Source organism: Perissodus microlepis, chromosome 5 (genome assembly GCF_051167445.1).
Source record: "Perissodus microlepis isolate ML-2025 ecotype Zambia chromosome 5, ASM5116744v1, whole genome shotgun sequence".
NCBI classification, from domain to species: Eukaryota; Metazoa; Chordata; class Actinopteri; order Cichliformes; family Cichlidae; genus Perissodus; species Perissodus microlepis.
The window spans coordinates 24,782,366-24,807,806 of record NC_140465.1 but is presented as its reverse complement, the minus strand read 5'-3'; the positions used below and the strand labels follow the sequence as shown (position 1 = coordinate 24,807,806).

The following is a 25,441-nucleotide window of genomic DNA, read 5'->3' as shown; positions in this document are numbered from 1 at the left end:
ACAGACACTAACATTTTTGTGTTTCTAAAGCTGCATCCCAGACTCCTCGTACGGATACAAGTCAGCTGTTTCTGATTTCTTCTCATCTTGGACTTGCTTGCTTGTGCCTTTGTATTTCTTAAGTTTTTTTATTATTATTATTATTTTTTTTTTATAGTCAGTATTGTAATCACATATTGGTACAGTTTTTACTGCAGTGATTAGTCCTTTTGACCAATTCGGTCCTTTTAACGATTCTTTGTTCATGTTTTTCTCTCTCTAAAGTTTTACAATATAAATAGTTTTATAAGGCCGATGGTTATTTTATTAACACTTACAATTACTTTGTTTAGTTGAGCGGTGAAGTAGCAAATAGTTTATAAGGCTTTGATTTATACTGTATGCATGGCCTAGTGAGGTTATTTCAATATAACATATGATGTTGATTCAAAGCATTCAACTTGTGTTTGTTGGCTATCCACTGAAATTCTCAATATGAAGTCCAAGGAGAGGTTGATGCCAGGGAAGGAGCCAATTCTTAGGCTGAAAACACAAAATGGACTATCAGGAAGATAGCAAAAAACTTTACATTTGGCCAGATTAACAATGTGATACATTTTAAAGGAGAAAGAATTCACTGGCCAGCTCAGTGAGACCAGAAAGCCTGAAAGACCACAGAAGACAACTGAAGTGGATGATCAAAGAATTTCCTTTCCCTTTCCTCTTTCCTCAGTTAAGAAAAACCCTTCACAACACCTAGTCAGTCAAAAACAGTCTTGAGGGTGAAGCCATTGCTGTCTCCAATGAGAATTCAGCTTTAAATACAGAGGGTTTACAACAAGCTGCAAACTGCTGGTTTGCAGAAGAAAAAGCCTTCACACCCCAGAGACAAAACCAAACAAAAAAAACATGTTTGGACAGATGAAACCAAGAATCATGGGAAGAGAAAAGTATGGAGAAGGGAAAAAAACATCTCATGATCATAAGCATGGAGGATACAGTTTTCTGGGAGTGAATCACTAGATTTTATGATTGGAGTAACAGGATGAATTCTGAAGTGTACAAGGCTATACGCTCAACTCAAATCCAGCCAAACGCTGGAGAACTGAAATGGACAGCACTTCACAATACAAACGAAAAATGACCAAACGCAGAAAAATGAGAAGGTGGAAAGAGGTGAGTGAGGAAAACAAACACAAACAAACTGGGGCCATGCGTTGTGTGGAGCTCCCTGTAACCTAGGCCTATTTAAGCTTAACTAAGCGAGGGTTAGTTAGAGGGATCCAGTCCTAACCATAGGCTTTATACAAAAGAGGAACGATTCAAATGCTGTGATTACTCTGGAAGTAGAAAAAGTCCAATTACATCTGACTTCCACCATTGCTCCCTTCACAAAACTGTGGCTGCCAGGAAAATATTTTTATTTGTTTTACTAATTCTGATTCCTGAAGAGGACAGACTCCAAGGTTGGTTGGAAACACCAAAAAGCAAACAAACAAACAAACAAACAAACTGTGCTGTAACCTTGATACTGGTGATCTTGAGCAGCTTTCTCAGTAAGCACACAAATATTACTGAATTTAATGGCCCCTCATATAATATGTGTATGGAAATGTTCTTATGATGTGAAAAAAAAAAAAAGACTCTGCATGCAAAATTTCTCAGTTTTATGACACGTGCACACCGGCCAATTTTTGTCTTACCGCCATGTGTATGTTAGTAAATAAGACTCATTTTAAATCAGCGGGCTCATGCTCGCTGCCTCCAGTCTGCATATTATTTGTTTACAGCTAGACCCCCTTTGCTCTATACAAGAAACAAGTTTGCTTGGAGGTGAAGTGGAAACAATGTTGATATAAGAGAAAAGGCTGCACTAAGACACAAAAGAAAGAAGAAAAATAACAGATATTAGAAACAAATAATGGTTTCCAAGGTTCAAGGAAGACCTATACAGTTCAATGACTGATTTTACTCAGATAGTGCAAAATCACAGGGACAAAGTCAAGGCCCCTTGAAAATGAGGTAATTGTTTGCATTTGTTTAGTTGACAATTACTATTTTACTACTGTTTAACTCTGATTAGCATAATCAGAGTGTGCACTGGTTTTGTAGAGTTCCAATTCCTTGAATGCTTTCATTTATAATGCAAGGTATGTATGTGTGTGGGGTGGGGGTGTCACCTGTGGCAGCTATGTGTGGGTCTTCTGTGATCTGCTCCAGTCTGCCCAGCAAAGCCTCGATGTTGGCTTTAATCTGAGTCAACTCTGACTTTATCGCCTGAAGCTCTGTACCTTTCACTGCTGATAGAGAGACACAGACAAACATAGACAGAGATGAAGAAACAGAAACAGAGGGGAGGGAGGTGAGAGGGGATGTAAGTGTCCATGTCCTGATTGATAAGCCTGCAAAGAAAGCAGCCGATCCACACACTTTTAAACACACACTATTGTTTAAATTATCTTTTTCCTTTTATGACAGTAACATCTCTTTCATTTTTGATCCTTTTTTGAAGCTTCATTTGCGCCTTTTTTAAAGTGCCCCTCCCCCCTAAACTTTTAGATTCTCTTTGATTTGATCTCATATCTCATATTTCTAAGCAGGCAATACAAAACTTTTGCTAAGCTCCTTGAATTAAAGCTGGACGTCTGCACTTTAATCACATCCTGATCGTTTGATTTAAAATCCATGGCGGTGATGTACAACGACAAAACTGTATGGAAATCCGTAAATATATTTTGATCTTCATCATGTGCTAGTCAAAAACTTGATGTGTTAGCAGCACCAGAGATAAAGTCAGGGGATCACCAAGAACATCTGGAGTCACGTGTTGGGATTCATGAGCATCTGTGCCAGATTTTTATGACATTACAGACAAATATCCTGCTGTGGATCAAAGTGATGAATTACAGTCTTATTCAGTAAATGTTAAACTTTTTCATCTTTTTCTTTAATCAAAGTACTCTGATGTATTTCTCTGAAACTTAATAGATTTTTCTGATCAAACGGATGAAAGCTTGTCTGTGTTTTGAAAATAGAAATGTGAGGAAATCTACTCAACTTTTATACTATTTCTATTTAGCCTTCCATTTCCCCCTTTAACTCTACCAGCGTACCTCTTGTGTCCTCACTTCTGCACCCGTCCTTCTTTTCTGGTCTTTTACTCTGTTGTCCTGTCCTTTTCTTTTAGTTTTACATTGTATTTGTATTTGTATTACATTGTATTAAAATTCTAGTTTTGTGTGCCTCTTTTTTAAAGCACTTTGTGACTCTTGTTTGTGAAAAATACTGTATAAATAGATCATTTTTTCTTTCCTTGCTTGCATTACCTTGCTGAGCCGTGCCTCCCTGAATAAGGTTAAATGCAGACAATTTGGTTCTCTCAGCCAAAGTTTATTATTACTGTAATGTAGTAGTGACAACCTCACCCTCTTTGTTTAATCCTATTAAACCTATAGGGCAATTCAATTTTTGTTTTCAACTTTGAATTTCGACAGACTCTTTGTCTGGAAAAATGCTCCCTTTATTATTCCTACAATAAAGATATCAAAGGCAATGGAACAGATAAGTACCCATCCAAAATCCAAAAGATGCATCTCTGTTTGACATAAAAATAAGACAGCTGAACCCTTTGATGACCTTTCAGTGATCTTACACACACACACAGCCTCACACACAAAGACAAACCTTGAGATAAGAGGTCTGCCAGAAGCTAGTAATAAATCGACACATCGCTGCAGTGACTTGGCATTAGTTTTTCTTTACCACTTATCACGACCTCTAGGGAAGATCTGTTTTTTACAGCATACAGAATCACCAAGATAAAAGTTTTCAGATTTAATGGGTGTTTTGCCTTTGATGGCTGTTAAGATTGTAAAGATTTCACCAGAAGCAACTGGACACAAGCTGCACTCAAGCTGTGCATGTCGCTGTAAGGACTGGGGAAAAAGACACTTTTTCTTTTAAGTAGACAAGATGGCTTGTCGTGCAGAAATCGATGATTGGATTAATGAAATTAAATTGTTACCAGGACTTCATGTCTTCACTCTTTCCACCCTTCTCCCTCGCACACAAACCCAAGAATTCCCACCCCCCTGCCTTTTACAGCTAGTCTGTTCATTACAAGTTATACATGCAGGCACAACCCGAAGCCAGGCTCTTTTAGAAGGTTGTTCTGACTCTAGACCCCAGGCGATAAAAGACCTGGCAGTCTTTTGTTGCCTGCTTGTGCCGCCATGGCTTTTTGCCTTATTCCATCTCTGGTATTAGACACTGGTGCTTGACACTTTTATTTTGGTCTTACATTTATTCTACTGACGACTTTATGAACAATCACTAAAACTCTGACTTTTTCTCTCTGACTAACTTATGTATACCTTTTTGATCTTTAAGCTCGAATAAGCACAAGCTCAATTCAATACAAAGAATCGACCTGAGCAACGCAGTTTCTGCTACATTAATGCTGCCCTATCTGGAGAATTGTTATTTTGTTGTCCAGCACATGAGATTCCTTTCACACTTAAAGAGTCTAATTTTGATTAATGAATTTATTAGAGTTATTTGAGTTCAAACAAAAGGGACCCAGAATCTGCCTTTAATATCTCCCAGCCCACACACTGTGACGTCAGCTCAAGCCAACATTCAGCTAATCCGCATTGTTCAACCCACGCCTGGCGCCTGCTGAATTCTGGAGAGTGTCACCTCTTTGGACGGCTGTGTGAGAAGAACCAGAACCAAAAAAACAACTCTGGATCCAATTCATGACTGTACCATAAAGGTAATGATGCACCATTCCTTTCTATGACAAAGACCCGCTGAAATTTGAATTTGATTTAATTAGTTTCCTGTTGCATTTTGCTCATATAAACCCCCTACTCCTTAAGGCTGCAAGAGAATTGGGTACTCTAACATGGTACTGTAAATGGCGGAACTGAAAATAAAACATTATGTGTTATTATCCTCACAAAACATTAAGTTAATAAAAGAGGAACTGGTTTTTTTTATAGTTACAGTGATAACTTAATAATATGAGTGTATTATTATTTATTTAAGTATTCTCTTAAAGCCGCAGGAAACAGAAATAAACTGAATACTATAAAAGAAAAAAGAAAAAGGCCACATGTAGCTGTATGTAACAGCATTTTTTTATTTTTTTATTTCATAGAACAAAATCATTTTTGTATGAAGCTACATGACTATATATATTTTAAATGTGATACTGGCATTTATTGTATTTGATGCAATAAATTAATTTTTACTATGCTTTTGAATTTAAATGCACAGATAATATTCTTGAAGGGGGTCAACAGTGAGCAGGAAAACAAAAGATACTACCATTTAAAACCGATGATAACTTCTTTATTTTAAAAATGGGGGGAAAAGGTTTAGTAAAGTTCTTTGGACACAGAAGTCGCTGAAGTTCATATCACTTCTATCTACAACTAAGACTTCTGAATTCCTAACTTAATCCAAGGTTTGTTAAAATGTCAAAGCTAAAGTCAAAAACGCTAAAACGGGTCCATCTGTTTCCCATTTCCATGCTGGAGGGAAGTATCTTCAAGGCAGCGCTGTGATGGATGTGACCATGCTAATGCTTTGTCTATGATAGTTTTAATATTTAAAAAAAACAAAAAACAAAACCCTTTCCATGTATTAGTTTTTGGAAATGATTGATAGAGCTTAAATTATTATTTTGGTCTTATTCGGCGTATACATAGATGACTCTTCACAAAAGCTTATCACAGCTTAAAAGGTAAAATCTTCAATTCTTCAAAAAAATCTTTAAAGATTGCATGAAATGTGCTAAATTGTTATGGAAGTGAGTAATAATGGTTAAAGTATCCACTAAAACAACTAAAACTCATCTTTTTGGAGTTGTATTTGGTTAACATTAACTGCTTTACTGCTCTGGTATCTTTTTTGTCATGAAGCACTTCATGATCTCTGTCTTGAAAACTGCTATATAAATAAAAATTTACTTACTTAATGCTTAGAATGCAAAACAGGATACACAAATCTAAAGTAAAAAAGCAAGAAAACCAAGATTTATTTTTTTAAAGAAAAGAATACACATCACGTAAATACAAATCTAAAAGCTGGGCCGTTACTAGATAATTATTTAATTATCCTTTATTAACAATTTTAAAAAACAAATATTCAAAAGTAAAAAAAAGTTAAAAAAAAAAAGTTTTATTAAGGCAATTTTATTTATATAGTGTATTTCATTACACTCAATATGCTTATGTCCTCATGTGGGTTGTGTTAAAGCTGAGGTCCCTTGACGGGGAAGCAGGCTCATCTTTAGATTTAAGTCTTGATTTGGAACAGACAGAAGAGCCCCCAGCTCAAGCTCTAAGGCTGCAAACTGGTGGATATGACTTCAACATTTCTCCTATGTAGCTCGGGGCCAGACCCAGATAAGTTACGAAAGTGATCAGCAAAATAAAATTCAAAAATAAATCCCAAAATATACAGTACATAGGAACACTGTAGAGAAGCCAGGACTGGTTATTCTACTCATTCTAACTTCATTCTGAATTGGAGGCAAGAAAGATAATTTTTTCATATTTAGCCCAGAAAAGAGGTAGCAGATGTAGTCTCCAAAGCAAATAAAAGCATGAATGGCTTTTTCTATATGGGAGTATGAAAACGAGCGGTAATAGCGGTAGTAAATATTAATAGTCAAATGAAAATCATGTGAAATATAAAAATGTCATACCGTTGACCATAGGTCCAGTTGTTTAAGGATGTCCTGTGTAACTGCAAGCACAACTTAGTTCATATCAGCGAGCATTAGGCCAAAAAAACTGTTCTGATATCCCCAAAAAATCTGCAGTTAAAAAAGGCTTTTGTTTATTCTCTTCAAAACAATTTGCAATGTAAGTTTAATGAATACACAGAAAGACACTTAAATCTGTGACATGTAAATTGCTTTGTGAGCTCTACGTAGACTGAAAAATTCAGGGAGCTGAAAGGGCCTTTGCATAATTTGTTTAGAATCTGAATATGCCTTCAATTCATGTGATGGGCAACTGGTTAAAAAAAAGGAAAGAAAAAAACAAGAGAAAAAACAAGAGAGAGACAAGGATTAACCTGATGTTTTGGCCTTCCAATGTCATGTAAAAGCAGGGCTTGAAAGATAGATGAAGAGGAGGTTTGAGACAGGGTGGAGCTGGTTAGAAATTAAACCAGAAGAGATAATGAATAAGAGAAAAGCAAGAAATATATGTAGTCAGAAAGAAAATGTTTGGTGACAGAGCTGTGTGTTTTTCCTAAAATCAATATCACTGACAATTTGAGTATTTAACAATTTATATGTACAGAATTGTATATCAATATATGTACGTGCATATTTACTTTCTTAAAATGTCGATATTTATTTTTACTTCTACTTGGAAAAGTAAACAGTGACAAACTAAAATCAACACATCAGACTTTAATGGTGGATTAATGTGGTGTAGGTACTGCAATGCTTTACAACAGCGTCTTGTAAAGCAAAACTGGCTGATGGTTTGTTCATTTGTACACGTTGAAACTCACATCTTTGTTTGTTGCCATTGCTGGTTGGGAGGATGGAGGCATTACACGCCAGCAGTTTGACAGGCAGAGACTTGACCCGTCGTACGAGGGGTACAGCCACTCTCGGGCGTTTGACTGGCACCACACGTGGAACAGGAGACACTCTGCCACGGTACTCAAACAACCTGCGAAGAGGAAGGGGAGGGGAGACAGAAAGAATGAGAAGGAAGCAGGGGCATCAAAGTAAAGAAAGATAGAAAGGAGGGTTGAAAAGGAGGGAAACAAGAGGAAATGTTGAGATAGGAGAATAGAAGTCAAATAAGGAGGCAATGTTTTGAAAATGACGTTGTGTACCAGCATGCTAAAAAAACTACATTTATCTTTAGCTGAATCTATGAAAAATGCCAAAGATGAAACAGTTTGACAGCATAAAATAGTATTTTTGAATAAAACCTGGGATACCTCGCTACTGTGTGTTGAGTGTCACTGAAAAATTTGAGAAAACTGGACAAGTGGAAGATAAAAAAAGAAGATGGAAGCTTTAGATGTTGTATTATCGCTTATATTCTTTTGATTTTTTTTAGATATTTATTGGTGTATGTGTGTGTGTTGTATCTTTTATTTTTTTGTGTATCCTTTATTTCATGTGCGGAACTTTGGTTTATTGTTTTAAATGTGCTTTATGAATAAAAATTTGCCTTAGAATGTACTGGGAGCCTAAAATAAACTATCTGACAGATAGCTATCTGTACAATGCAGTGGAGGCTCTGTCATGGTTTATGGCTTCATTGCACCTAGTGGTGTGGGGAAGCTTGTCAAAATTGATGGAATTACAAATTCAGAAAAGTATGATCATATTTGTATCCACCATCTGGAAAGCATTAGATTGACAACAGCTTCAATTTTTAATATGACAATGATCCCAAATACGCTGCAGTACAGTACAAGTATACCTGGATAGAAAAATACACAATATCTGTCATGGACTGGCCTCCCCAGAGCCTTGACCTCAACAGCCTTACTGAAGCAGTGTGGGATTGGATATGTGGATGTGTCTGGAAACTTGCTCTACTTAATCAAGATATTTCCCCTAAACTTTGCTTGCTTAAAAAAAAAAAAACAAAAAAAAAAAACCCTACATTCAAGTAAATAATTTATGCAACAAAAAAAAAACTGACAGTAAAACTGAGAATGTCTGGCTTTGTGACTGTGCTGCTCACAGCTATACGTAAAAATCACCCAAACAATACCAAGGTTTAATGGCCAACATTTATTAGGTGCCTGGCTTTTTTAGTACTTCCATTGGCAACTGCTCAGCAAAAAATCAACAACAACTATTAAGGTATTCTATTAGCCTTGTAACTTCTCAGCAGAGCTTTTGGGAAAAACATCTGTTGCAAATGGTTTACTTGGATTTTATGAGGATAAACACTTTGAAAAAAGACTTTATTACTATTGTGGAAAAACAATATTTTTGATCTTTCTGTGTGGAACTTCTGGTAGTTTGTTAACCCCTGTGGCTTTAACACAGTGATTTAGTAATGTTTTGAGCCTTTAGTAATTTCAAAGCTTGGCATTTGTGTTTTATTGAGCATGACATCTAAATAAAAGTGGTTTAGAGATTCTAAGGCAAAATAATTTACGCAGGCATCATTTTATCATCAGTCCACAGAAAGAGCCAGAGGAAAAATGTCATTTTTGAAATCCAACATATGAGCCTCATTTTCTTGTGGTACACCCTGATGACAGTCTGCTGATGGCTTAAATAAATTTATGAACTTCATGTTTCACAAGTTTAAAAAATATATGCAAAGTTATGTTGCCAAAGTAATACAATTGGGTTACATTACAGTTCAGCCAAACATAAATCTGTAATAAATTAAACCTTTTGAAACATTTTCAATTTTAAATCTCAGTTGTGTTTGAACATGTTGCTGCAAATAAAAGAAACATGAGCTCATGCTGTGAAACTGCTGAGGCAATTCAATAAACATCAAATGTCTTTAAACAAATTGGAATAAGCAGAATAAGCTGAGGAGCAGAAATGAATTACGACGGCCCAAACAAGTTGATTCTTAATTATGAATTGTAAAATAGTTTTGAAATAACTTCATTTAGCAATATCTGCCACTGGTTATTTATTTGGCAAAGATTAGCAACAACCAGGCTAATGTAGGGACAGAATGTCTTGGACAGCTTGGACAGTCTCGGTCGTTGTGTCCTTGGGCAAGATGCCTCACCTGTTGCCTACTGGTGGTGGTCAGAGGGCCCGGTGGCGCCAGTGTCAAGCAGCCTCGCCTCTGTCAGTGCACCCCAGCGTGGCTGTGGCTACAATGTAGCTTGCCATCACCAGTGTGTGAATGGGTGGATGACTGAATGTGTAAAGCGCTTTGGGGTCCTTAGGGACTAGTAAAGCGCTATACAAATACAGGCCATTTACTATTTAAAGCCAGTGACTCTTTTATCGCATAAAAAGGTAAATTCGCATGATAAGGTGGGGCCAGGTTTCACAATGAACACACCCGAAACTCTGGCTGATTGGGACCCACACCCAGTTTCACACCTTGGCTCAGGCGATTAGAAGATCATCAGGGGGTCCTTTTGTCCCTCTGTGGGGGGATACTCCCACTAGGTTTAAATCTGGGACTCTCCACCATTTGACCTTAGAACTGAAGAAGCTTCTCGGATGAGAGGTGAAACGTCTTCAAGTAAACTTAAAGAAGTCCAGACGCTTTTCTTTGCAAGCTCCTTTGACTACGATGACCTGCATGACTGAGAACCTTCACAGACATAAAAAGGTAAACATTTACATATTTTCTATATCTGCTTGAAAGCCATTATCTCTTACTGAGGTTTTAAATTTTGTTGCGCTAGCTAATGGTAAGAAAGCCTGGCCATGTTGAACTTGTTTTGTGGGTTCAGGTGTAGTCCACAACCTTAAGCAGCTTTACAAATTATAATGAGAAAAGGCCAGCCCTCATTAAGGGCATTGATTAGGAGAAACAGATAAATAATCTATTACATACATTTATTTTACTATTTTTTTAATATATTTGTATTTATTTTACTCCCATCCCAAATAACCTGAGATTAAAAGCAAAAGATATGACTGCCAGCTCTAATGATCTCTGTAGCTGAATAAAAAGCAGGAACTCAACAGTTGCTTGTTTAATGTATTTTCAACACAGGAAACTTTTTCGGAGCTGCTCTGATTTAGCATCGCTGAGAAGAATGAATAATTTAAAGAGTAATAAATTTATAAAACTATGCAGATTTCTATAATGCAATCTCAACAACATAATCCCATTCTGTGTAACACACTGATTTACTTTAAATGGTAAGAATGTGGCCATCTCTTCTGTTTGTGGGAGAGCAATGAACTACTACAATTTAACGTCCCAAGTCTGAAAAGCGGTTCCAGGAACCTCGGGTCAGAGTGCATATTTGGGCACAGTTAAAAAGTTAACTGCTTAAATCCAAATCTTTATTTACACCCAGGAGAAAACATGTCATGTGTTGGTTATTCAATTCGGGTCATGAAAAATAATGACATTTTTTAGAAACCTTCTGGATTATGGTGATTTAATTCAACCACTCTGGGAACAATGACCTCCATTTGGTTTTCCACCCAAGCCTGCAGTTTGAAACTTTTTGGACAAGCAACATCATTTTTTGGTCTGTTTTCAGTAATACGCCCAAACAAAGTCCATAACCTCTAGATTTACACACTCCTGGAGGTTGTTCAGATATTAGATAAACTGAGATTTTTGCAGATAGCAATAAAACTGTAAAGTCAAAGAGCTGATAATCATCGCACATAATTTGTCCAGATGGCATGGCGATTTCCTCCCCTAACTTAATAAAAACCATGAAATGGTAAATCATATTGTGTAATATGAAAACATAATACCACCATTAAAGCAAAGCTGTTCTGCTGGGCCACGCAAACCCCAGCAGAAAAAGTCCCTGATCCCCTGATTTACTGTAAAGATCATACTTTAGGAGGTGGATAAACTTTGATCCCAGCTCAGGTGATGTAGTGTCATGAGTTTCAAAATAAATAAGATACAGTAAAAAGAATGGGGAAAAAAAGACAACAGCAGAAGCATTCTCTCTCATAGAGTCCATTTTTGATATCGAAGTAGATCCGCTTAACTCAGATTTTTCAATTTTAGGGTCATCGTATTTTATTTCACATGTGCACAGCCTCAGCCTGAACACTCTTAAGCTATAAAAATACTTATAGCCTGGACTGTTTATAATATTTTTACAGTTAAAAATGTGAGTGAAAAAGTGAGATTGACACATGGGATGGGTGTAAATCAGTGCTGAGGTCTGTGGCCCAGCTGGTCAGCATGTTTCACCAACTGTTAACAAAATGTATCTGCCCACTTGAGCTCAGAAAAAAATCTACAACTATGGTTTCGAAGCTGGAGGGACTGAAATGGGTTTGAGAACCCAAATTGTGGCCAAAAGGTGAGTGGGTGCAAACTATTGATTTGTTTTCTTCGCAGGGTGGTTGAACACTGGGAATACGACTGTAAACATCTGGAAGGAATTCTGCGTAGCAGTGCTGTTCTTTGGAAAGCTTTTGAAATAAGCCAGTTAAGGTGGCTGATTCAGATACCTGATTAAGAATGGGTCATGGATGCCTCCGTGTGGAGGCGCATCTTACCCGCCCTTTCCCAAGTCTGCCAACACAACAATCCAGTCTGGAGCAAGTGTCACATAAAAGAAGTAATAGATGGAATATTGCACATTACTGATATTAGACAAAAAAACTCACTGATGTAATGCTTTATTTGTAAATACACAATACAATCAAGTTGTTGTGTGTACAGTGATCCTAAACTTGTAACAGTAAACAAGGCCAGGTTCATGAAGCAATGTTTTTGCCAGTTTGGCCTGGAATAACTTGGCTCACATCAATCCCCATCAAACATTATTTGGGATAAGGCTGTGAGCGTGTTCCCAACTTTTGGAATGATCTTGCAGCTAAATGAAAGCACATTACTGCAGAAAGGTTTCAAAATCTGGTGCTAATCTTTTCCAGAGCAATGAATTATTATAACAGCATATGAATGTCCTATGAATGTAGCTTTAACATCTTCACCAGCCAGACAAGGGTGTTCACAAACCTTTGGCCATAAATTCTCTATTGTTCCTATGCTCTATCTGATTTTTAGCAAAGAAAGCCACAATTAATTAGAGTGAGGCTGTCTTTTGTTTTTTCGTTTTTTTTTTTTTAATTTAGTGTTTAATTTTAAAAGAGGATATCTGTTGACAGTAGATATCTACACTATGTGAGGCTCACAGCTGGTGTGGCAGAGATGTACAGAGAAGTTTTTTTTTCACTTGTTTATTGTTAAGACCATGACTTGTGCATGCGTAGTAAGTGTGAGCATACACTTCACTGACTTTGCTGTGGGTGTAAATACACAAATCGGTTTCTTCCTGATTAGCTTTAAACGTGTATAGGGTCTACATTAAAACATTACAGAGTCATTAAATATGTGTGTTCTTTAAATATTGTCCTAATAGTATATACAATTATTAAATAAGTTGTAGGAAGCAACCACTTCGTTCTACAATTCTGACATACTTGTCTTTTAAATAAATTGGCAATGTGAGAGTCATGCTGTGGTAATCCTTGGATGAGGTGCTTATTTAATTTCAAACTGATGGTGCGTATAAATGATCTTTTAAGTCTAAACCACAGAAACTGGTTTACGCTGGGTTCACAGGATTGCATATGCTATCCACACAAATGCCATTAATCCTTTATGGCATGCTGAATGAAATAAATTTAGACACTTTTTCGCAAGTGACAGTATATTGGAACATGACAAGAAATGTTGTCGTTCAAATGTCGTTTCCACAGAAAATAACACATTTAACTCAAACCTTGAACACTAAAGTGAAAAGAAAATATGAACATATTTAGACCAAATAACTATTATCTACCAAACTGGTTAGCGACAGTTCTAGGTTAGATCTGTGTTCCAATTTCTTTGTGAGCACATACAATATTTACCTCAGCTAGTCTTCCAACAGAAAGGGGGATAGAGTCATGGTCTCCATGTCTCCTTGGCTGACTTAGTTTTCAGGCCACATGTTGTTTTTGTCTCTCTTTCTCCTGTTTTTCCTCTGTCTGCGTGGGCGGAGCTCACCTGGGCTCCTGCCCTTGGCCCACGCACCTGGTGTAATCAACCACCTGCCACGGATCTGTCTGATTGCATTCTTTGCCCAAGTCACTATTTAAGATGGTGGTTCAGTGGGCTTCTTTGCTGGATTGCTGAGTAACCTCAATTCCCTGGATCTGCTTCCTGACCTGTTTTCCCTGAAGTCTGGCAATGTGGTGTGGTGTGGTGTGGAAATGCGACAACGGACAAAGGAGTGGAGTGTGGAGTGTGTTTTTTGGACCCATTTCCCTTCCTTCCCTGGAAATCCTTAACCCTTCGCACTGAATATAGTTTCACCTGGTGATTGTGTAAATAAAATTGTGACTTTTCTTTCTAATCCCGCTGGTCTGCACCTCAGTTCATTCCCGTCCTTGTGACTGCAAATCAAGCTACTAGAGCTTACAGTTTAGTCTTTCCTATATATAGGAATTTTATCTTTTCATAAACCATATTTACACTCCTAATAATTTGGTGAAAGAATAAGATGGGAGAAAGATGCTTATTTTCCTCTACTACCTCTTCTGAGTTAATTTTTATATACTTTTGGTATTAAATATTCTCCAAATATTGTTAGTTGCCCTGCAGGTTAGAACGCTCTCCTTGCAACTCTGTGATTTTGAGTGTGCATATGCCATAACCAGTGTTGAGTGTAACACATTACAAAGCAACATTACTTCAGTTATATTTACATATACTGTAGCAAACAGTTGTGGTCAAAAGTCATATACTTACTGACATTTCAAACTTGTTCACCCAGTTCTTGTTTTCTAATGTCATTAAAGATGTCTGCTGTACAATCATACCACCCTGGACTACAAACAAAATAACTTCAGAGGTGGCAAAAGTAGAAAATTTTTTTTGAAAAAATTAAAAGCTGAAGTACTCAATCAACTTCTTAACTTAAAGTAATAAATAATAAAAAGTACAGACTCGGAAATGTACTCCAAGCACGAAAATAAAAAGGAGCACTTTAAAGGACAATTCTACCAGCTATTTTTGTCATGTGCTATATTAATTCAGTACACAATAATATGAAATGAATATGAAAGTTATTCCAATCTAAATTCTAATTTTCATGAATGTACTCAGTTTAAATCTGTTATGTAGGACACAGTGAAAAACAATTTAAAAATACCTTAATTTTCTGTTGCCTACATTGTAGAGTTGCTTTTGCCTCCACAGTTAAACAGGAAAATGAGTACAGTCAGGGGTTAAAGTGGGATTCAGCAGGTAGGGGAACACAAAGATTGGTTGTATAATAATAATTTCCACTGACAGTTCCAGTGTACAAGCTTTAATCAGCTGACTCGTGCTGCTTTGAGGTTTACCTTCTTTATAGTTTTACACAAATGAATTCAAACCCAATGCTTCACAAGCTGTCTTAGCTGATTTCGATTCTCTAAGCTGGAGATGGGGTGAAAACAGTCAGCCTTTGAGGGGGTGGAAATTTGATATTACTTGACAAATTTGAAACTGTGTGGGTAATTATTAGAAGTGGAAATTGTATGGATAAAGGAATACATGCCAATATATAATGTAGCACCAATTCACAATAACAGCTGTGTTAAGGCATTTCAAATCACAATGTAAAGATCCCACAACGTTAGATGGAAACTATCTGAAAAGTCCTTATGAGCATGCACTTGGCGATACTGGCAAAGAAGATCTCCCTTCTCACAGAAAGTGACCTCCAACAGTCACACACAGGGCCCTAACCCAGCCATCTGCTGTGACATGACATGCAGCCATAACATATAAATGCAATGCAAGTATATACAGGCAAGAGGGGAGGAAATGCTTAGTGCATCATGGATCAAGTCCACCAGGAGCCAAAGCCTATAGCAGCATAACTAAGGGATGGCTCAGGGCCAGCTGACCTAACCATAAGCTTTAATAAAAAAATAAAGTTTAATGCGGAAGGTGTCTGGTGTCTGAACCCAAATTATGAACTGCTCCACAGGCTTTCAGGCTTGCCTTTTAAAGAAAGAAAATTATAATAGCTGTAGGCTATACTTTCCATTATGCTTCTAGCAGCTCCAAGAACCACAAGTAAGCATGTACTCTAAGAGCGAATTGCTCTATTGGGATAATCTGACACTAAACAGCAGTGGCATGCGGTAACTTTTACAGAAAGGCAAACAGATCTTTTTCTGTCACCCAAATAGTGAAAGAAAGGGTTTGCATGGGTTACAGGAAGCATCCCAAGGCAAGAAATTCCCACACTAGCCCACATTTTAGCCATGTGTTCAAACACCCCTGAGAGCAAAATTCTCCGTTCACTCTTTGTTTAGAGGTAAGGCAAACTTTAGTGGAATTGTGATGTATAAGAGGATTAATAAACACAACTGGTCTTCTTCTCTGGGAGACGGAGAAACCCCCACTTCACTGCATTAGACTTTTGTATTTCAAACCAAAGCTTGACACATTTTGACAGGAGTCAAGAGGCTTTGAGAGAGGCTTTGTTTTTCTCCTGTTAGCATGACCATCTCGAAACACGAATGCTTCGTACCACAAGCTTCAAAAACCTCAACATATAATGACACCAAATAACCCCCTATTGTTTTAGTGATTTTTTTCCCTCTGGGTAAATGCAAAGATTGTATTCTTTGATTGGATACAGATACTATTTTGACATCTAAAGTCATCTGGATGCATTATCATAGATTCTTCTCACCAAGCAATTTCTGCTTTCTGTTCTGCTCACACATGTATGTTGAAAGTTGAAAGAGGAAAAGCCTCCCTGCTTGCTGAGTTACTAAGATTAGTGAATATGCTTAATATGGTCTGATCTCATATTGTCACAATTATATGTAAATACAGTGTCATTACATGCGAACGGCTGTAATTGTCGTGCCTTTTAATGCAGTTTTGTCATTACTCAGTAAAATCTGGAAAAAATTATATGAACCCTTCAATTTAGTGATTTGTAGAACAGAACCTAGTTTAGCAGCCACCACTTTCAAAGGACTTTCAAAGGATTTTTCCTGATGCTGTTTGCAGAACCTTGAAAAATGACAAGAAAAAATTTTAGACCATTTCCCTTCCAAAAAAGTATTTCAATTCATCACTATTTCTGGCATATCCTTTTAAAGCTTTCCTCTCTAGGACATATCTGGAGTCAGATCATCAACTGTGTTAAACTTTGGCCAGTGCAAGATATGAACACTTTTTCTTATTTGAATAATTTTTCTTCTTTTTTCCTGTGTGCTTTGTTTTTTTCTTTCTTTCTTTTTCTGTCTTGGTGCATCATGAAACTATCCCAAACGTCAGGTCACAAACAGCTTCACCATCACCACCTTCAGCCATTGTATGGCGTGGAAGCCTTGAGGTAGCAAATGAAGTACAACAGCTCCGATGAAGTTTCATTAATGGTGTGCACTTCATTTTTTTTTATTTTTGTCTTGAAGTGTTGTGGAACCTTCTTTGTAAAACTGATTTATCTTTCACTCGTGGTATCCTTCATTTTAAAGCTTAAAAAACAAAAAAAAAAAGAAGAAAAAGTTTTTTTTTTTTGCAAATTGTAGAGGTTTCTGCTTTTTATTTTAGCTGTTTCTCATGTCTTTTAGGATTATTTATTGTGCTTTTGATGTGAGTAGGAGAATAACAACAGTATTAAATTTCTTGCATGTCAAGAACAATTCTTCCTCTAATGTCCTTTGGAAATTGAGATTGGGGATGGTTCACACCAGATCAAATACAGCAGACACATCAAGGGCCATCTCTACAACCCACACTTTACATTTTATTTCCTTAAATGGAATACCTGCCTCCAAATAACTTTTAAAGAGGTTGTTATCACTTACATTCACTTTTTTCCAGGGTGGACTGAAAGTGATTGCTCAAACTTTTCAATAAAATGAAAAAAGGTTCCAGTTTTTTTAGGATTGTGACTTATCCTGCCTATTCCAAATTTTCTTTTTTTTCATAAAACTTTATTTATTCTTTTCAACAAGAAAAAAGCAGCAAAACCAAACAAAAGCCAAAAATATGTAAACATTTTATTTTAAAGGCCTTAACACTAATGAAAATCATTTCAGACTTACATGACTGGAACAACAATTAGCTTAGAGTCTGAGGAATTCCTGGAGTACAGATGAAGTTATTTTTCTTTTAACCACAACTGCAATGCCTTTGATGATGACTTTCACCTGGTCTTGTCGGAGCAGTAATAGTTACCACACTGTGACATGACTGCAGAGGTCAATTTAAATTGTCTAAATTCAACCAGATGTTTCTCTGATAAGACTTATTGAAAGAAAGGTACAAAAAAAGGAAAAAGAAAAAAAATGCCCTTAAGGAGGAAAATATTGTGTTGAAAGATTCTGTCAGAAATTTTGTAGATCTTCTCACTATGATGAAAGATACTGTTAGACTTCCTGCTGTGTTAGCATTAAATTTGATCAACTGTCAAGTTTTGCAGTCATAAATATCAGCTCATAGAATCTTGCTGCTGTAAGGATTTGTGACAGCCTCCACAGTGGGCACCGTAATATAAATCAGTCTCTTCAAAAAAGCTGCAGTTCATCGGTAAGTATAAAAGTCCCCACTGTTCCCACTAAATGAGATCCGACCCAGCACATGAAACAGTGAGAAAAGACCTCGTTTAACCATCATCACAGCATTTGGACTCTGTGATGTGAAGTAAGGCGTGCATTTTTGCATTTTCAGTAGTGGCTCATTAGGAGATGTTCTGGTTCTTTTATATGAAATTCCAACATCAAGACTTTAGCTTTGACTTTTTATTATAGGGACGAGGAGAACTCTCTGGGATGCAAAAACTGGTATGTAAGACAGATGATGAGCAAACGGTATGGTGAAAAAAGTCCTGAATTTTCGATGTGCTGGCACACGGTGGCACAAAGCCAAGTTCAGGTCATTTCTGCTGAGTATTAGAACTCTGCTTTGACAGTCTCAGCCTGGAGGCCTCCAATAATAAAATCTGCTGAAAACATCTGGGTCAAAGCCAGAGACCGAACTATCATCATCAGAAAGATCCTCCACACTTAATTTGTGTTCATTTGAAACAGAAGTTGATGTTTGTCCAGAGTGAAGTTGCAGACACGGAAGCAAGAAGCGGAGCAAGCGGTCATGAAGGGAATGATCTAAAAATAACAATAGCTAAAAATAGTTGAAAGTAGTGTATAACTGGATAATCTTAATGGGAAAGCTGATTTAAATCAGTTACGTTAAAGTCAAAAACTTTAGATCACACCTTATGGTCCTTAAATTGTTAGGCTGACATACGTGAAATCAAATTTTTAGAAATCATTTAATGAAGCACAATTCTACAGCAGTATATACATATCAACAGTATTAACAGAAAAAATATAAAATGTGCAAATATACAATCCGCTGTTAAAAAGTAAATATGTAAATAATAGTGTTATGTATATACAATTTGGGTTATTACACAAAGAATTTGGTATTGCAAGTGGTGGTTTATAGATGGGGGGGTGGGGGGGTGGGACTGTGTTATCGGATGAGTAAAGGGTGGTCATGGCCTTTGGGAAGAAACTGGGAACTGTAAAATAATGAAATAAGTGATATACTGTAACTTTTTCAAATTTGTGGCATTTTTTATAGATCAAAATATCCAACCCAATATTTTCACCTTTACAAATTTCTTTTATTATATATATATATATATATATATATATATATATATATATATATATATATATATATATATATATATATATAGTGGTCAAAACATTTTTCCTCAGTTTTACATTCCGCAACTGGAAACCAATAAAGGGCCTAAAAACCATACTTTCTCTGTTACTGCTGGATAGAGATGTCCATGTGTTACCTAAATGGGTTATCATGATTAACCTGTTGCTGACAGCTGAAAACAGTCCATGTGTTACCTGTCATAGAAGTCTTCTCTGTAGTAGTCATAATCAAACTCATAGCCGCTGGGTAGAAAAAGCACAGCACAACATAGAGTCATAGAGTATTTTTCATTACACGACAATGAAACCGCATATAAAGCACCATATGACAAAAAAAAAGGTTTTGGCTTTTCAATGCAGTTTATAGTTAAAAATACAAATGAAAAATAAGAGTGTATAAAATAGTTACAATCTGTGTGGGAAAGAAACCAGAAAACTAGACAAAAGGTACTCAAACCAGAGATAAAACAAGAGACAATAGATCTTCAAACAGACTGCTAGAGGCCAAGAATCAGTGCATTTATGACACATATTTTAAAATTACTGTTAGCATCCACAGTCTGTTAGCATGTCCTGAGAAGCAGAGTGAAGTGCAGCAGGTCGAAAAATAAACCTGTTCCTTTTATCACTAAAAATGACCAGCGTCACAGTATCACAGTTGGTAGCTATGAGCCTACACTAGTATTCAGACAATGACAGGTTTAAATGGTAGAGTGACGTTCAACATGACTCTGCACCAATGTAAGTATAAAGAAAAGACTATAAAATAAAATCATTCAGAACAGACTTTAATAAGGATTTCTTAGTCCTCATTACTTCTTTATAGATAGATAGTGCGGCAGGGCGTGGTCGGTGGATCTTCTGCGGCGAGGCGGACACACCTGAGTGCCATTAGTTATCACGCCGCACCTGTATTAAAAGGCTGTGCTGGGTCCTGAGTGTTGTTGTTGTTGGAGTATGTGGCTGTGAGCTGAACAGCTGCAGCCAGTGTGTAAACAAGCAACTGTGAATCAAGTGCGGAAAAGCAAGAGGTCTGCTGTGGGTTTATTACAAATTGATAGATAGAAACTTTATTGATCCCACAAGGAAAATTGTTGTTATGCATTGTAGGTGGTTTTGATGCTATACTACAACTTTCCTTGTGTGTGTGTGTGTGTGTGCATTTGTTTATGTAGTAATACCGTTTGTGGTCACATTACTCTCTGCCAGGCTTCCTAATCAATCCCTTGGCCTTAAAAACAAGCTTTTTAGCAAGTTCCCGAAACACTCAAAGAGCTGCTTAGGAATTTGAGTGACACATTAATCAAATAATCAATAAGTCTGATAAATAGCAGTGTGTACCTGTAGAGAGAAGCTGCTGATCGTTTCAGGCCTTTGGGTCTGGGCTTTGGCTCTCCCGCCATGTTGATATCTGGAATATATATATATATATATATATATATATATATGAAAAAGAACAAACACTCTGTTAACTACCAAATAAAATTATATTAATCGATCATTAAAAAGTATTGTAGCTAGATCACAAAACAGTAACCCTATCTGTACGGTGTCTTTAACTTAGAGCTAAGACAGTTCCTGTGTTATCTTGTAACTTCCACTAGAGGTAGCTGTTGAGCTATTTTACAACAATAACAGTGCCAGCTGTTAGGTCAGTTCCCGCTTACTGTACAGAAGGGGAGGGGAAGAAACAAGAAAGTAACCCCTCAGCTGTGTTTGTTACTTCGCTCATTCTCTTATGGCAAAAAGGAATATAACAGTACATCCAAAGTACATGCTCTACAATAATTACATGGTTGTAGAAGCAATTAAAAATATATGTAGCTGCTTTGTAGGCCAAATAAAATGAAAGAAAATTAAAAAAGAAAGAAACTGTCAGCAAACTTTCTGAATCAGACATCCAGTTAAAGACGTGGAGCGCCTGATTTCAGCTGACTGGGATAAAAGCAGGCTATACCCTGAAGAGGTTGTCTGTCAACCACAGGTCTAGCAAAGACAGACTGACAACCAAACAAACCTTGGCAAGCATGTTTTAACCCAGTATCATCTTCCTTTGAGGCAACAACTATAATCTGTAAATCACTTTTCTCCCCTCAAGTGCTGAAATAATTGTTGTGTTCTTCTAATGTTTTTTAAATACTGCAATAGTAATTATGATCAACTAAAGTATGAAAACTTAATTACACCAAGTTAGGATTAATGGAATATGTATGTTTTCAGGAGGCAAAATGATTTGAATGAATTGGGGGGAAAATAGTAGAGAAACTAAGAACAAAGCGTCCTCACTGTAAGATTATTAAAGACAGTTTGTTGAGACGGTTTTCTTTTTTTGGTTCAAATTTGTGTTGTTAATTACACAGTGAAAGGAAAACAAAGGATCTGTCATTATGAATGATGAAAATGTCATGAGCTGATTCCTACGTTGTAGTCTTAAATTTAACAGACTATTAGAGCTCATTTGCTTTATTTCCACCCAGCATGGGTAGATGGTTAATGGCTAGTCTGCTAACAGAGGGGGAAAAACAGAACTTGCACTGATGAATCACCATCCATACATTTCTAAATCACTTCATGGTTCAAGGTCACCAGAGCACCAGAGTCAATTCCAGCATGCAGTGGGTCAGGGAGCACCACAGCTCACCAGTCTATCACAGAACAGCATTTACTTTCCAGTTCACCTAACCTGCATGACTTTGGATTGTAGGAGTAAACCAGAGCATCTCTATGAAAGCCTTACAAAACTGGAGGAAACAAACTCCATACAGACGAAAAGGCTTCAGCAGATTTGTATCAGACTGGAACCCAGAACTCGGAATCAAGCACTGATACTGCAGCCTCTCACAAATCAGTGAGATATTTAGATATTTCCAAGCAAAAATTACTGGCAACTTGGGAAAATACCTCTTCAGGTTTGATGTGCAGTGTTCACGTGGGTTTTTTCACTCTCCAAAGTATCTTTAGATTGTAAAGTTTACTGAAGTAAAAATACAGACAAATGCAGTAAAGCAGTAAAATACACTCAAATATAAAATAAATTAAAAGTTGCTGAAAACCTGCTAGTTTAAAATTGCTGTTGCTTAAGCTAAATTAGTAATAAATCAATAATATTGTGATCTCAGTTCTGCAAAACTACTAGCACTAGTTTGTGATCGTATTTGACTACAAGGAGAGGATACATAGCACGTTGCTAAAATCAGAAATATTAAATAAAGAATCAGATAAAACAATAATAATATTGTCGTTTTAATAACATTATTGTAATGTAGTGTGAGTTAAGGCAGAAACAAAATGTTACATGGAGAGCTGTTTGGGCTGGTTACAGAGGAAGCAACCGGAAACGCTGGTGACACGAGCATGTTAGGAGAGCAAACGGTCTTAGCTCATACTGGCCGTTCTGTTCATCTGCTTGAGTATGATTGTTAATGAACAAACTGCTAATGAGCCAGTGCCTGTGAGCTACTAAAAAAAGCAGCTGATGCTAGTCATCCAATACCAGCCCCCCTTAAATCCTCCTCTGCTTGAATATAAGGTGATGCTCCTGTCTTGTTAAATTTTATGTAGTGCAGGCAGCACTTGAAGCATAAAGACATCACCACAAGTTGAAAAGTATATAAAAGGATTTGAAGTTGACGGATAAGCAAATTGCATTTGGATACTGTGGTTAAGCTATGTTTGGCTGTACTGTGCATTTGAGCTTTCTGCTATGTTAAATACTATGAAGGCAGATGCAACATTTCTGAAATTACATGAGGTCTTATCGCCTAAAAAAAACCTGTACATTTTACAGTGATGGAAAACACGGAGTTACTAAATTTCGCAGACAATTGTTTTTATCTTAGAAATGTTGAAAGATGAAGACAGAGATGAAGAAAGATGAAGAAAAAGCATTCACTGAGGATAATAACAGGATGGAGCGAGGATGAGGACGGAAAGTGAGTTTTCAGCAACCAGAGGCTACAGATTCAAGCCTTTTAACTTCACCGTGAAGGAGAGTGTGCACGTGCCTGTGTGTGTGTGTGAGTGTGTGTGTGTGTGAGTTTGAGGCAGTGATCCAGAACTGTGACTCCAGCCAGGTGTGAAAATGGTTGGAGTCCATTGGTTTGCAGGAAACACACAAACACACATACCCTCCCCTCTATGACCTAGTGAAAAACTGTGCAAGCACACGCACGCACGCACACACACACGCACACACACACACAGTCCACCTGCTGCTGCATATGCCTCACTGACTTTACCTGTAGGTCCTGCTATTTAGAGAGGAAGTCTGTAAGGGAAACACAAGCACACACACACACACACACACACACACACACACACACACACACACACACACACACACACACACACACACACAATGATGTCCCTTTGAGGAGCAAGTCATTTCAGTCTGTAAAAACACCTCATCTGTCAGCTGATCAGTGCATTAAAATTAGTAGTTTATTAGAATAGTGGTTTATGAATCAATACTACTCTGAGTTGATATGATAACCTTGGGTGGAGCACTAACTTTGTTTTTTTATCTAAAGCAAAAGGTCAAAATATGTGTTTGATGACACAACATGCTGGGTTTTTTTCTCATGTTTTACAGTGTTTACAGAAGTTTGAGGACAACACTGAGGCAAATACCTTGTACAGTACTCTTTGTGCCTTAGGTGAGTATTAAACCAGCTTACTGATTCCTCCCTCGCTCGCTGGACTAGATTGAGAAGAGCCTGGTGACACCAGATTTTATGAAAACACTTTCGGACGACATAATTATATATAAATTCTTGCAATAATAATATGTGGTTATGCCTGCATATGTGAAGTAATCCATGCTGATTATTTTTATAGAGTTTATTTATTATAATTTGTTTTTAATTCTCACAAACTAACTAATACTGTGCAGTTAAAGTTAGCTATAAGCAAAGTTATGGCAGCTACATATATCAGCCAAATTCTATATTCTGCTTATTGATTTACTTTTTTTAATTTAACATTTAAATAGTTGGAAACAAACAGGATGAGTGCAATATACTTCATGTATATGTATATACGTATGTTCCCCATGAATTTAAAAACTAATGGTGTTGATAACTGACAAACATGTTGCACGTGTGTTAAAATGTACAAAAGCAAACCTCATGGGGCATTTTTAATTGCTGCATAACTGATTTTGTGATGTTACTAACCATGATTCAGGAATATTGTCATATTTGGAATAACAATTAAACTAAATTCATATGATTTAAGAATTCGAGGACTACAGCTTTTTTTGTAGACCTCAGGCTGCCCAAGTCTCCTGAAACCCATTCTAGTGAGTGGTCGTTTTACAGGTGAACTGTTAATTTTACTGTGTCTGAAAATTGCATGATTCTTCTTATGATGATTTTCTTTTTTCTGCTGTATTGCACATTTTTTTGCTTTTTTATGACTCTATTTTTTCAAGCAGTCTGTTAGCAGAGTTTGTCTTTTGACAGTTTCAACATAAACTGTCTTCATGTCATTGGATGTATTGTTTGAGTCTTCTGTTAAAAAGGAAACTGAATCCCTAAGGTAGTGGCCCCATGCTTAAAAAGTGCCTCAGAGAGGGGAAAACAGACAGGATAAGAGAATGAAAAGATATTTGGTACAGAAAAAGAAGATGGCTTTTATATGATTTTTACAGCAACACATGCACACCTACACAAAAGCTGCAGAGGTGCAGAGAGCATCACTTAGAGGCCCCTTAGCTGTCACAGCTTTATCCTCCATTACACATAAACACACACACACACACACACACACACACACACACACACACACAGAGAGAAATGCTTCTTTCAGTTGCACTCATTCACGTACATTTTCGTTCTCGCACACGCCGCACTGAGAGAAGCTATTAAAGAAATGTGCTTGAAGCCCTGCAGTGACTGAGCATAAACCAGTCGAGTTCTTCACACCAGCTCACTGACAGTTCGTCTCTTCCTGCTTCGCCGGGGGACCAGGCAGGGGGAGAAAATCACTCCAGCAGCTTAAAGGCACACTCCGCTTAACTGTTTTTGCTCCTCTGATATGGTTTTTTCCTCCGCAATAGCAAAAAAAAAAATATGAGAGAGAGACAGACAGACT

General features: G+C 37.0%; 1 protein-coding gene across 5 annotated transcripts in view; it reads right to left on the bottom strand.

The window, feature by feature from the left end:
* The window catches only part of raly (RALY heterogeneous nuclear ribonucleoprotein), a 125,050-nt gene that overhangs the window by 15,427 nt on the left and 84,182 nt on the right, over nt 1-25,441 (bottom strand). For 2 of the 5 annotated variants that reach the window (XM_084929020.1, XM_084929016.1), the window contains exons 3-6: nt 20,690-20,759; nt 19,544-19,591; nt 7,516-7,679; nt 2,160-2,279 (exon numbers count right to left, since the gene is read on the bottom strand). In XM_084929020.1, coding sequence (XP_084785146.1) covers nt 2,160-2,279; nt 7,516-7,679; nt 19,544-19,591; nt 20,690-20,759 — 402 coding nt within the window. The remainder of the gene's footprint in view (nt 1-2,159; nt 2,280-7,515; nt 7,680-19,543; nt 19,592-20,689; nt 20,760-25,441) is intronic. The other 3 variants (XM_084929017.1, XM_084929019.1, XM_084929018.1) reach the window with 3 other exon arrangements.